Source organism: Babylonia areolata, chromosome 31 (assembly GCF_041734735.1).
Source record: "Babylonia areolata isolate BAREFJ2019XMU chromosome 31, ASM4173473v1, whole genome shotgun sequence".
In the NCBI taxonomy this organism is placed as follows: domain Eukaryota; kingdom Metazoa; phylum Mollusca; class Gastropoda; order Neogastropoda; family Buccinidae; genus Babylonia; species Babylonia areolata.
This window is the reverse complement of record NC_134906.1, coordinates 15,041,254-15,055,044: the sequence shown is the minus strand read 5'-3', so window position 1 is coordinate 15,055,044 and position 13,791 is coordinate 15,041,254. Positions and strand designations below refer to the sequence as shown.

General features: G+C 42.0%; 1 protein-coding gene across 1 annotated transcript in view; it reads right to left on the bottom strand.

The window, feature by feature from the left end:
- The window catches only part of LOC143275900 (sodium- and chloride-dependent GABA transporter 1-like), a 43,878-nt gene that overhangs the window by 24,113 nt on the left and 5,974 nt on the right, over nucleotides 1-13,791 (bottom strand). Inside the window, exons 2-8 of the mRNA XM_076580224.1 lie at nucleotides 9,256-9,587; nucleotides 6,711-6,842; nucleotides 5,333-5,578; nucleotides 4,288-4,363; nucleotides 3,081-3,213; nucleotides 2,594-2,728; nucleotides 701-804 (exon numbers count right to left, since the gene is read on the bottom strand). Coding sequence (XP_076436339.1) covers nucleotides 701-804; nucleotides 2,594-2,728; nucleotides 3,081-3,213; nucleotides 4,288-4,363; nucleotides 5,333-5,578; nucleotides 6,711-6,842; nucleotides 9,256-9,547 — 1,118 coding nt within the window. The 5' untranslated portion in view covers nucleotides 9,548-9,587. The remainder of the gene's footprint in view (nucleotides 1-700; nucleotides 805-2,593; nucleotides 2,729-3,080; nucleotides 3,214-4,287; nucleotides 4,364-5,332; nucleotides 5,579-6,710; nucleotides 6,843-9,255; nucleotides 9,588-13,791) is intronic.

Sequence of the window (13,791 nt, the reverse complement as noted above, 5' to 3'; positions counted from 1 at the left end):
CTTTCATAAAGAAAGGCGAGGTATTATGTCTGCGATTTCTGTAAATCGTCTTCTTTTTTTTCAGTTAGATAAATGTGATGCAAAAACGAACGCCCCAGGTGGGGAAAGCTGCACGGTTTGTAATGTTCACAGTGAGGAAATGGTTAAGGAGTAACACGATGACAGGAAGAGGAACACAGCAGAAACTACTTCAGAGGGCAATGTGTTCATGCAGCATCTATTTTGTGTCCATATACCGCATCACCAGCAGGAGAAATGCACAATATATGGGTCTACACAAATGTTCAAAATGTACAAATGATGTACAAAAGGGTAATGTCCTCAGTGTCCTAAACTGAGGGGCCAATTTTCTATGGCAATTTTCGTACATAGATGAAACGATATTAGCATTAGTACATCTTGCATTCCATAATCGGTGGATTTCGATTCTATATTGACGATTATTGTACTCAATTCAATTCAGATTCATTCGCTAAACTAAAGAGCAGCCATCTTGCCAGGTCCGAAAAAATCGTGCGCATGACATTATATTATGCCTTATTATTCATAAGAAGGGTCGATAACATCTAACATGTCATTTCTGATACACCTGCATTGCAAAACGCACGAAAAGTTTCGTTTAAATAGGTCCCAGGATTTAGTTTAAAAAAAACAGGACATCACCTTACAAAAGACAGCATGCAAAGCGATAGTTTCATACCTGAGGCAGTTGTTGTGGAACTTGTTGAAGGATGCCATCACCTGGATCCCACCCCAGCAAGGACCCAGGGAGAAAAACACCTGCATTGCTGCCTCTACCCACACCTGCACAATTCTACTATCGTCGTTATCATCATTATTGTCGTTGTCATCGTCACTACCAGTAACGTCACGGTCATAACTGTATTCATAATCACCATCATCATCATAACCATCACTACCATCATCACCATTATCGCTGTAATTACTAACACCACCGCCCCACTATGTGATACACTACCAGCTGCTGATTGAAATTAGTGATGACATATCTACGAGAACCAGTGACGACCAATGACCACTGCATAAAAAACATGAACCGGGCACAACACAAAGAGCAAGTGTTTATCAGAGTTAGAACAACACATTCGGACGAGAAATATATTGAAATTTTATCATTATTCTGTTGGTTTGTTTTTTTTCAATTGGAGTTTTAGGGCCTACTTTGAATGAGCCTTGTAGGTTGGGTTTAAACCTCTGGTTAGCTGAATTTAGATCAGATTAGATTAGATTAACTTAGTTTAACTTAGCTTAACCTAACAAAGTGGTGTTGTCATAACCGGGATAGTCACGCCGTAAAAGGTTGTGTTGCGTGAGCCCTGTAACCTAAATCCAAAGGCAGTCCTACTGCCCAGCATGTTGACGTAAATTTACGATCATATTTTTAGCAAATTTTGTCCAGTGGGCAGCCATGCAACTGTCGTAAATTTAGTCCAGGCCTACGTCCAAACTAAATTCTTATGACCATGCAATGCAGATGGCTCCGATGCACTGTGTACCGCCAAGGCTTACACCCGAACGATTGCTCAGAACTCTGTCAACTGCTGCTGCCTGAAATTCTGCTCATAAATCCAGCCGAACTCTGGGATTGTCAAAGGGCAGTTTGAGGGAATGAAAAAAGGAGAGAAAAAAAACCACAAAAAACAAGCCCATCGGTAAAGAAAACAGCATGTCTGAAACTGGTGAAATCAATAGGCCTGCTGATCTCTGAAACCAGATGTTGAGAAAGTGGAGCTCTAGGCATACCTCACTAGAAAGTGGAGTGGAGCTCTAGGCATACCTCACTAGAAAGTGGAGTGGAGCTCTAGGCATACCTCACTAGAAAGTGGAGCTCTAGGCATACCTCACCAGAAAGTGGAGCTCTAGGCATACCTCAGCTAGATACCAAGTCTGCTTATTATGGAAGACCTGGACAAAGAAGCATTTGTTTTAGAGCTCGTTAAGGCATTTGGCGTGATGGTACATCGCAATGCAGCAGGAAATGGTTATCTAGCTTCAAAAGTCAAGGCAGACCTTGACCTTCTGCATCACCTTCGCTGTCTCTGCTGGACAGAGGGTTGGGTTAAAGGTCAAAGGTCCCATAGCCTTTTACAGCCATTGGGCAGTGAATTCGTATCCACTGTGAATAGGGCTCGGCACAGGAAGGCGAGACCCAATCCACTCCCTCCATGTTTTAACCCACCCCAACGGAAGTCAGGTACCCAATCACAGCAGGAAAACCGGAGTAAAAGTGTCTTTCCCAGAGACACAACACCAAGCCGAAACAGAGCCTCGAGCCTTGATCACTGGTGGACACTGGATCAGAAGTCCAAAGCTTAACAGATTCTGCCACAGCGCCTCTGGAGACAGGGTGCAGCCCTTTAAGATACGCAAAGTTTCAAAACAGTAACCTTCTCCAAGGGCAAATGTGCCTCCGTAACCACGGTCTGCAGAGGACATGGATCAGAATGTCAACGTGCCTCCCTCTAGAATGGCTCCTTGTCGGTGGTTTCAAATGCATATTGATATAAAAAATATTTTAAAATGGGCTCATCAAGCATATCATCACAGAAGATGGCAATGCGCATTCAATCACCTGTGGCTCCAGCAGCTTGGCGAAGTCCGGTTTGATGTAGAAGAGGATTCCATCGACAGCCCCAGGTAAGGTGGCTCCACGCACCAACAGTACCGTCAGCAGGATGTAGGGAGCTGTGGCCGTCACGTATGCCACCTGCGGTCAGTCAATCAATCAATCAATCAATCAACAAAATATCAGTCAGTCAGTCAGTCAGTCCGACACCATCACAAAAGGATGTTATATCGAGCATCCAATGAATGAATGTTTTTTTGGGTTTTTTGTTGTGGCAGTTTTTTGGTTGATGCGGTTGAGCATTTGTATGGTTTGACACCCCTGATATGGCCCTGCGCGGTCGGCTGGACTATAAGCAACAATAATCAATAGACGACGAAGGTGGTGATGATGACGACAGCGATGGCGGTGATGATACTGATGACGATGAAAAGTGATGATGACAAACATGACGATGATTGAAAGAGAACGGGCAGACAAATCCACAGCTCACCTTTCCACTGGATTGAACCCCTTTCATGAGTGCAAGAAAACAAATCAACAGGGTCAAGGTCAGAGTAAGGGCCAGGTGCCACACCACAGATCCTGGTTCATCCAAACCTCGGGACAGTTGGAGAACGTTGTTCCTGCACACACACACACACACACACACACACACACACACACACACACACACACACACACACACACATCAGTGTCTGAAAATAGTGTATTACTTTTAAACATCACTGAGGTTAAGTTTAAAGGCCCCGTGGGTTTTTTTCGGCCATCGGGGCAGAGAACTGGTATCCACTGTGAGGAGGGCTCGGCACAGGAAGGCGGGGCCCAGTCCTCTCATTCCGACGTTTTAACCTTCCCCACTGAAGTCAGCTACCCAGTTACAACTGACAGATAAAGCAAATCTGAAAACTTATCTCTTCAAAAAATATCTGTCACACCTTGCTAGTATTGTTGTCTCAGTTCATGGCAATATAAGTGTGAATGATAAGCGATTGGAGAGGATGGGCAATAGGGGTGCGGGGTGGTCGGGGGATGGGCTGGTGTGGTGTCAATGGGTGGACGACTGCTCATACTGAGACTCAAAATTAAAAACAAATATAACCATCCTTTGATATACGCATAGACATTTTAACTGTGATTGAACTTATCTTAGTTGTTTACTTAGGTTTTCATGTACGTGTGATGTAAGAATTGTAGCGTTTAGGGTACATACCATCGGTCTTGTCTACTGTGCAGTTATAGAACCAATGAATGTGTTTTTATTACTTTTTTGTTGTTGTAGTTGTTGATATCTCCATTTTATTGTATTGTATTTATTCAATTGTTTTAAGTATTGGATTCGAAGCACAATGAAAACACGTGCATTGCGGAGACAAAAGAGAAGAAAATTTATCAATCTCTCTCTCTCTCTCTCTCTCTCTCTCTCTCTCTGTCCATCTCTGTCTCTCTCTGTCTCTTTCTCTCTCTCTCTCTCTCTCTCTCTATATATATATATATATATATAGAGAGAGAGAGAGAGAGAGAGAGAGAGAGAGAGAGACAGATATATATATATATATATATATAGAGAGAGAGAGAGAGAGAGAGAGAGAGAGAGAAAGAGACAGAGAGAGACAGAGATGGACAGATACATACAGATAGAGAATCAAACAGGCAGTCCGTTATTCTGTCAGACTGAGACAGAACTGTCTATAACTTACTTCCAGAACTCTTCCGCCGATGAAAACTTTTTAGTGGGTGTGAGATCACTTCCTGTTCCTGTCACATTCCCAATGGCTGCAACAAGTTACATTCACGACAGGTTACACTGACAACAAGTTACAGTTGACCCCAGATAAGTCGACCCCCTGGGGACCCCCCAAAGTAGTCGGCTTATGCGATGGTCGACTTATCCGATGTGTGGAAAGTCAACCTTTCTTAAACTTAAGACAAGCGATTAGTTACTTGAAAAAAGGATGTGATAAATTTCACTGTCCCTGTGTCTTTTTTACCAGGGACGATTTAGGACCTACGGAAGAGGGGGTGGGGTGGGGGGGATGGGACTTTACATCGGGTCTGACGCGACAAGTTTTCGCAACAATCACGGTTTTATCCCAGAACGTGATGACAGCGTCAACTTATCGGGGTGGAAACTTTACTGGGGCCAAAAATTTGGTCGACGTACGCGAGGAATCCACTTACGCGAGGTCGAGTTAAGCAGGGAAAGTTTACAGAGATAAAGAAGGTGGCTGGCTGGTGCCAAAAAAATGTGTCGACTTACCCGATGGGTCAACTTAAAGCGAGGTCGAATTGAGCGGGGACAACTGTTTATTGACAACAATAAGTTACAATGACAACGTTACATTGACAACATGTTGCACGTACAAAACGTTACATTGGCAGCAACAAATTACGACTGATTAATTGGTTTGTTATTGCTGTTGTTGCTGCTGTTGCCGTGGCTGTTGTCGTTGTATAGTTTGTTCCGATGGTAGTCAAGCGTGGGCTGATGTCACATTTCAATAATAAGAATTCTGAAAAAAAAAGGGATAATAATGATGATAATAAAACAAAAACAAAAAAATAAAAACGTTACTGATCAGAATCTACAATGTACCGGCAGTAGACTAAAGCTTGCTGTATCAGTGTATGTATAAACAGGATGTTCATTTGGGACGCGCGAGAAAGGTAGGGTGGGGGAGAGAAAGAAAGGCAGCAACAGAGACAAACAGAAACAGAGATCCTCTTCAGGAATATCATGCTCACCATATGACGTATTCACGAGCACTGACGACGACACTTCCAACACTGATGACGTATTTTCTGATGCTGATGACGTGTTTCCAGGCTCCAAATACGTGAAACAGTGCGGAGTGTTCCACCACTCCCCACACAAAGCCCAGGGCAGTACAGACCGAAAGGAGGACGCCAAATAATAGAAGGCCCACGCCATGATTGTGTTGTAATACCAGAAACAGACAGTGGAAGTGATTACCATTCCAAGTCCAGCACCTACAACAGAACAAAATACAATGAGGTTTAAAACATGCATGTTCATTCATTCATTAAAACCATCTGTTAATAATCAATATATCAGTAAACCAATTAATGAAATCGTTCAATAAATCAAATTAATACTTTCCTTTATCAATCTAATTAGAGGGAGATGAGGAAAAGGAAAAGCAAAACGAGGATAGATTATCTACACAAGGTCATGAAGTAGTTACCCTTGAAGAGAGGACAGATGGTATCTATACTTACCCTTGAAGAGAGGACAGATGGTATCTGTACTTACCCTTGAAGAGAGGACAGATGGCATCTGTACTTACCCTTGAAGAGAGGACAGATGGTATGTCTACTTACCAATGAAGAGAGGACAGATAGTATGTGTACTTACCCTTGAAGAGAGGACAGATGGTATCTATACTTACCCTTGAAGAGAGGACAGATGGTATATGTACTTACCCTTGAAGAGAGGACAGATGGTATCTATACTTACCCTTGAAGAGAGGACAGATGGTATCTATACTTACCCTTGAAGAGGGGACAGATGGTATGTGTAATTACCCTTGAAGAGAGGACAGATGGTATGTGTGCTTACCCTTGAAGAGAGGACAGATGGTATGTCTACTTACCAATGAAGAGAGGACAGATAGTATGTGTACTTACCCTTGAAGAGAGGACAGATGGTATCTATACTTACCCTTGAAGAGGGGACAGATGGTATGTGTGCTTACCCTTGAAGAGGGGACAGATGGTATCTATACTTTCCCTTGAAGAGGGGACAGATGGTATGTGTGCTTACCCTTGAAGAGAGGACAGATGGTATCTATACTTACCCTTGAAGAGGGGACAGATGGTATATGTACTTACCCTTGAAGAGAGGACAGATGGTATCTGTACGTACCCTTGAAGAGGGGACAGATGGTATGTGTACTTACCCTTGAAGACAGGACAGATGATATCTATATTTACCCTTGAAGAGGGGACAGATGGTATCTATACTTACCCTTGAAGAGAGGACAGATGGTATGTGTGCTTACCCTTGAAGAGGGGCAGATAGTATCTATACTTACCCTTGAAGAGAGGACAGATGGTATGTGTGCTTACCCTTGAAGAGAGGACAGATGGTATCTATACTTACCCTTGAAGAGGGGACAGATGGCCCACACATTCTGACAGTTACGACCGCTGAACTGTCCGAGGACAGCTTCAATGGCGAACAGCGGCAGACCAATCAGGATAAGGCTTGACAGGAAGGGAATCAGGAAAACCCCTGCAAGACACAGTTGTATTGTATTGTATTGTATTGTATTGTATTGTATTGTGTACACGGCATCTCGGTTTATCGGCTCATCCGAAAATCCAGCACCCAGACCACCATTCAAGGTCTGGTGGAGTGGGAAGTAAAAACCCCGGTCCGTATGGGAATCGAACACGTAGACAGCCTCCTAGTCGGGTGCACGACCACAAGGCCAGCGCTCCACTGTATCCAATCATCTGTGATCTGGTTATCTTTGTCAGCAGTGCCTACCTGTGCTGCAGTGAATTTGGTGACGATTGCTTGGGGTGGACAACGAGAAAATCTATCAGACATTGGCAGAATAAACGAGATTTTTTTCTTTATGAATACGTTTATAGAAGGCGTCGTGGTAGAATCCAGTGAAGCGTTGGACTTGTGATCTAGTGTTCACCAGTGAACAGGGTTCGAGGCTCCGTTTCCATATGGTGTGTTCTCGGGACATTTCTCTTCACTCCATCCAGGTGTGAATGTGTACCTGACTTTGGTTGGGGAAGGTTGAAACGGCGGAAGGAGAGGACTGGGCCCCGGCTTCCTATGCCTCGCCCTGGACACAGTGGGTTTGAATTCACTCCCCTGATGAATTCACTCTCCGGAACCTACCGGAACTGGAAAATATGTTTGCTTCTTTGCTAGTGATACTTTGTCTTTCTGTCGAATTTCTAATATCCGTCACCCACATGTATGTAAAGTATGACTCGTGTCAGCATTAACAGCAATTTTTCGGATACTTCCAATGATGTTCTTAATTTGATATTTTCCTGTCTCATGATATTCAACAAGCTTTTCATTCAGAACCACTCCGGGGCTTTCTTCTTTTTCTTCTTCTTCTTCTTCTGCCCTCGTGTGCTGCAACTCCCATTCGCGTCAACTGGAGTGATGGCCTAGAGGTAACGCTACCTCCTAGGAAGCGAGAGAATCTGAGCCCACTGGTTCGAATCCCGGCAGAGTCGCCAATATTTTCTCCCCCTCCACTAGACTTTGAGTGGTGGTCTGGACGCAAGTCATTCGGATGAGACGATAAACCGATGTCACGTGTGCAGCATGCACTTAACGCACGTAAAAGAACCCACGGCAACTAAGGGGTTTTTCCTGGCTAAATCCTGTAGAAAAATCCACTTCGATAGGAAAGACAAATAAAACTGCAGGCAGGAAGAAATACCAAAAAATGGGTGGAGCTCTCAGTGTAGCGACGCGCTCTCCCTGTGGAGAGCAGCCCGAATTTCACACTGAGAAATCTGTTGTGACAAAAAAGAGAAATACAATACAACTTGTAAACGAGTGGACATTTGCGTGTATGACCCTTTTTGCTGTGCCTTGTAGGCATCCATGCTCCGTTTTCGAGGTTGTGCATGTCGGTTATGTTCTTGTTTCCAAAATCCACCGATCGTTGACATGGATTACAGGATCTTTAACGCACGTATTTAATCTTCTGCATACTATGCAAACGATGGTGGTTCAGGCACTAACATGTCTGCACATTTGTGGACCTGGGAGTTGGGGAAAATCTCCATCTGTAACCCAGCACGTGCACCGAACCCGGGGATCCAACTCAGGAGAATTCAGCGCTCCGATCATTCGGCAACAACACCCGTCTATGGATTTTTAACTACCTTTCTAGAATTACTTATCTAAAAATTAAAAGGTGACAAAATGTCTTACAACAATAACTGTGCGGGTTGCCCTCTTTGTTTTGCTTTATATTGTTTTTGTTTGTTTGTTTGTTTGTTTTGTTTTGTTTAGTTGGTTTTTCTTCTTTTTTTCCCATAACTTTCTTATTTGTGACATCCAACAGCATTTGAGTATCAAACTCTCTCAGGCCAGTAAATGTACTTTCCATGACAAAATTTCATGATTTTCTTTCTGATGATAACCACCAAACCTTTTTTCTTTTCGAGTCAGAAGTTCCGTCATGACAACAGTTCTGCCACCCATAGTTTTTTCGTATATTTAAATTTCATATTGTATTGTATTGTACTGTTTTGTATTGTGTATTGTATTGTATTGTATTGTGTATTGTGTTGTTTTGTGTTGTGTATTATATTGTACTGTATTGTACTGTATTGTATTGTTCTGTAATGTGTATTGTATTGTACTGTATTGTGTATTGGATTGTAGCAACGCACTCTCCCTGCAGAGAGCAGCACACATTTCACACGGTTGAATCGTTTGTAACAAAAGAGTAATACAATACAACACAATACAATACAATACAATACAATACAATACAATACAATAATGTATCTACGGTGGGACACAAAAAACTTACGTTTTATTTTTCTCAAAAACCCTTGGTTGTTTTTTTATAGCTAAAATAATTATGATGATTATAAATGCTTCAACAACAAAAAACCAAAACGTTCAGCCAGTGTTGCACGTACGTACGTACCTCCACCATTCCTGTTACAGAGGTAGGGGAACCGAAACAGGTTTCCGATTCCCACACAGTACCCAATGGCCGACAGAATATACTCCCGCTTGCTGCTCCACTGCATTCTCTCGGGATCCTTCTTCTCCTCCTCCTCTTTCTTGTCATCTTTTGCTTCTGAGGTTTGAACAGATTCGGAAGGGTCTATGTGGTGCAGATGGAGATGTTCTGGGTGAACTTTGGTTTCCTTTTCGTTGGATTCCTGCGCAGTTTGAGATGTCAAAGCATCGGCTGCTCCGGTGTTGTGGTCCATTGTGGTGGAAAGACGGTTCTTGGACTGACGATGTGCTTACCTGTTTGTCAAACAGAGGGAATGTCGTGTGAATGAACGCTGCGCGTGGGGGAGAGAGTGGAGAGAGAGAGTGTGTGTGTGTGTGTGTGTGTGGTGTGTCTGTGGGGGAGGATGTCGGTTGCTTTTCATGACAAATACAGGTTAAACTTAACTAATTTCACTTCATCGAGTCCACAGTTATGCATTTCAGTCATGAGTCTGGCAGAAAAAAATGAATATACGAAGTTTATTACGCCCTGAATTTTGTCATCAACAGCAACAGAAGATGCTGGTCTATGGAAACAGAGGGTGTTCATCTGAATTAATGCTTCATTCGTTTCACAACAAAACGGTGGATGCGATCGTGTTTTCAAATGATTTATCAGCGAAGCTGTGGCCCAAATCCAGCTGATCAGATCCGATTCACGAAATCATGTACTGGGCAGCTGTTGCTTTGGACAAAAAGGACTTAAAAGCAACCAGAAAGAAAGAAGAGCTGAATCTGTCAGTGTCATGGCCCACATGATTCCTGTCAGCTAACATGTTGACATACAGCGGTAAGTGACAAACACTGACTGACTTTGACAGACCGTTTTGAACTGGTCTTTTTCGTTGCTGTGTTATGAAATAAACTTGTAACGTTACATGGGGTTTTCACCGCTCAGCCGGGCAGTGAGAAACATGACATGACTTGAACTGACCTCTGAAGATCGCCCCTCCCCTACCCCTTCTTCCACCTCTCTCTCTCTCTTCTTTCTTCGTGTATATATAATAAGAATAAGAATAAGAATAACTTTATTATCTCCAACTGGAGAAATTTGGTCAGGTGCATTATCACAACATAGACAAGTAAACAACATGGGGACCATAACTGTAAAAAGTCAACAACAGCTTTTACGAATATTACGAAGACACAAATGTAAAAAAAAAAAAAAAAAAATCACATACACCGTTTCATACATACATCCACACACTGCAGGTAATAACTAGTATTCTTAATGTAAAAACAGAAAGAATTAAGAAACATTATTTGAATATAATTATATAAGCATAGCCTACTATATTGCATATTGATTATAATAGACAGATAAGATAAGAATAAAGATAAATTGCGGAAAACCACAAACAGATAATCAGCACACACCTGCACCCACCCACCCCCCACCCACCCCCTACACGCGGATTACTTGATTAAACAAGAGTAATAAACATATGTTCTCAAATAAAAGCATTTCACATATTCGCTTTTAAAACATTGCAATTAATTATTACATCGTAATTATTAACAGAAATATATTTAGAATATGGACGTTAGCATTAGACATATTCCATTGTACATTCATCTTGCATATTGCACATTATTCATCCTACATATTGCACATTCATAATAACCAACTGTCACGCGCACACACACACACACACACACACACACACTCTCTCTCTCTCTCTCTCTCTCTCTCTCTCTCTCTCTCAAGAATTTTAAAGGTGGATTGAACGTGGAATAAAAGTCTTCAGAGCTCTGGATTTCAACTTAAAAGTTCTATAGCGTCGTCCTGATGGCAATAGCTCATAATACTTTGCTAAAATATGGGTGTCGTCAGTTGCTATCTGCCTGCTTTTTTAACAACTCGACTTTCATACAGTTCTTGCATACTAGCTTGTTTCACTCCCACAATTTTACTGCATACACTCATGACATCGTTCAGAACACGCTTACTCCTCACTCCCAAACTTCCATACCAGCACATAAATGGAACTGTGAGCACGGACTCAATACAACATCGATAATAACAACAGCTTCACTGGCTCCCAATCTCTGCAAGAATACAACATAAAACATCCACTCTTTGCTTCAACTCTCTCACTGATCCCTACTTTCCTGTCTATCTTTCTGATCTCCTTCATGTCTATACCCCTGCCAGACAACTCCGCTCTTCTTCAGACAGTAGAACCTTCACTGTCCCTCGAATCAAAACAAAGACTTATGGCAAGCGATCTTTTTCTCACTTTGCGACAACTGTTTGGAACCAGCTTCCACTCACAACTCGTTACTCTGAAACCCCCTCACAGTTTAAAACTGCCCTGAAGACACACCTGTTCAGACAGTCATACAATGTTGTATGAAATGGAAATGAAATAGAGGTGTGTGGTTGTGTTGTGTTGTGTTGTGTGTGTGTGTGTGTTGGGGGACGGAGGGGGTGGAGGGGGAGCGGGGGAGACGAGGGGGGAGAGGTGGTGGCGGGTGTTTGCACGCCCACACGCGCGAGCTTGTGTCTGTGTGTTGCGTGTGTGCGGATGGGTGAGTTATACGTGTGTGTGTGTGTGTGTGTGTGTGTGTGTGCGTGTGTGTGTGTGTGTGTTTTCTAATGTATGAATATGTATGTGAGAGATTTTTTTTTTTATTAACACGAACTGTTTTATGAAATAATGTTGTAGTTTGTTTACTCAGTTGTCCATCTGTTGTGCTTTTGTTGTTGTTGATGAGTTGTGTGTGTGTGTGTGTGTGTGTGTGTGTGTGTGTGTGTGTGTGTGTGTGTGTGTGTGTGTGCTAGTGTATGTGGGCGGGGTGGAGGTGTGAGTGTTTTTACAATACGTACATTTTTACATTTTCAGGTTTAATTTCTTAAATATAATAATGTACATACGTTTTTACTAGAAATGTTTGATGAATATTGCTTTATCATGTGATGTTGTAGCCTGTGTGTTTCAATTGTTTGTCATTCGTGTGTGTGTGTGTGTGTGTGTGTGTGTGTGTGTGTGTGTGTGTGTGTGTGTGTGTGTGTGTGTGTGTGTGTGTGTGTGTGTGTGAACATTTGTTTCATCTTTCTAGTTTTGATCTGTGTGTGTAATGTGGGGTGTTTCTTCAGGGAAATGCTTAGCAGGAACTTTTATTTTATTATATATATATATATATTTTTTATGTAATGTCGCAGTAGTTTGCATTATTTGATTGTTGATCTGTGTTCGTGTGTGTATTGTGCCTGTAGGTGCGTGTATGTGTGTGTGTCACTGAGTGAGTGCGTGAGTAATGTGTTTGGGTATGCGGCTTGTGTTCGTTGGTGCATGTGTGCGTGCGTGCGCGCGCGCGCGCGTGTGTGCGTGTATGTGTGTGTGTGTGTGTGTGTGTGTGTGTGTGTGTGTGTGTGTGTGTGTGTGCGCGCACGTTGTGTGTTTTGTGTGTTTGTATGTATGTATGTATGTATGTATGTACCTACGTATATATGCATGCGTATATGTGCTTGTGTTCTTTGAATTTCAATTATCTACTTTTGTTGTTGTTGTTGTTATCTTTTTTTTTAATACCTGTTGCATTTCTTGACTTAATCAACTGACATGACCTATTTTAATTGTTCTCTCTCACCTATGTTTCAAATTATATGCATATGTTTGTGTGGGGATGTTTGAGTGAATGTTTTTCGTGCTATTGTAAAGCGCATAGAGCTTCAAGAATATGCGCTATAGCAAGAAGTCTTAATAAATAAATAAATAATAACTTTGAAGAATATTTGAATTTATACCAACATTTCTAAACTTCTGTAAACAAAAAATTCTAGATTGACATTTCTTATGAATGGAATCAACATTTCTGTCAAAAGTCAGCTTATTGTCTAAGATGGTCCCTAAATGTCTATATTCATTGACCCTCTCCACTGTCTGACCATCAATAACAAGGTTAGCTACAGGCAAGGGGTCTTTCCGAAAATCTATTAACATTTCTTTTGTTTTCAATACGTTGAGATCCAGATAGTTTTCCTCACACCAAGAACAGAACTTTTTAATTTCACTGAAATAAATAGCATCAGAGTTGGACAGATCTTCAATAGGTGAATCATCAGAATATTTTATGACAGGAGTTTCCTCCGTGCCTCTGCAGTCATTTGTGTACAGTGTAAATAGAACAGGGGACAGCACTGTACCTTGGGGTGCACCAGTAGAAGTAGAGTTTAGAGAAGAGTGGGCAGAATGAAAGCGGACGGACTGAGTTCTATTGAGAAGAAAAATTACTATCCAAAGAGTAAGCTTCGGATCAACATCCAAGCCTAGCAGTTTGAGGGCAAGGAGATGAGGTTGTATTGTGTTAAAAGCAGAAGTCAACAAAAGGGATACGAACAAAAGATTCCGTGTTATTCAAATGAAGGAAAGCATTATGAAGGAGAGTTAGGATAGCATCGTCAGTACTTCTGTGTGCTTTATAAGCATACTGAAGAGAGTCAAGCTGCTGTTTA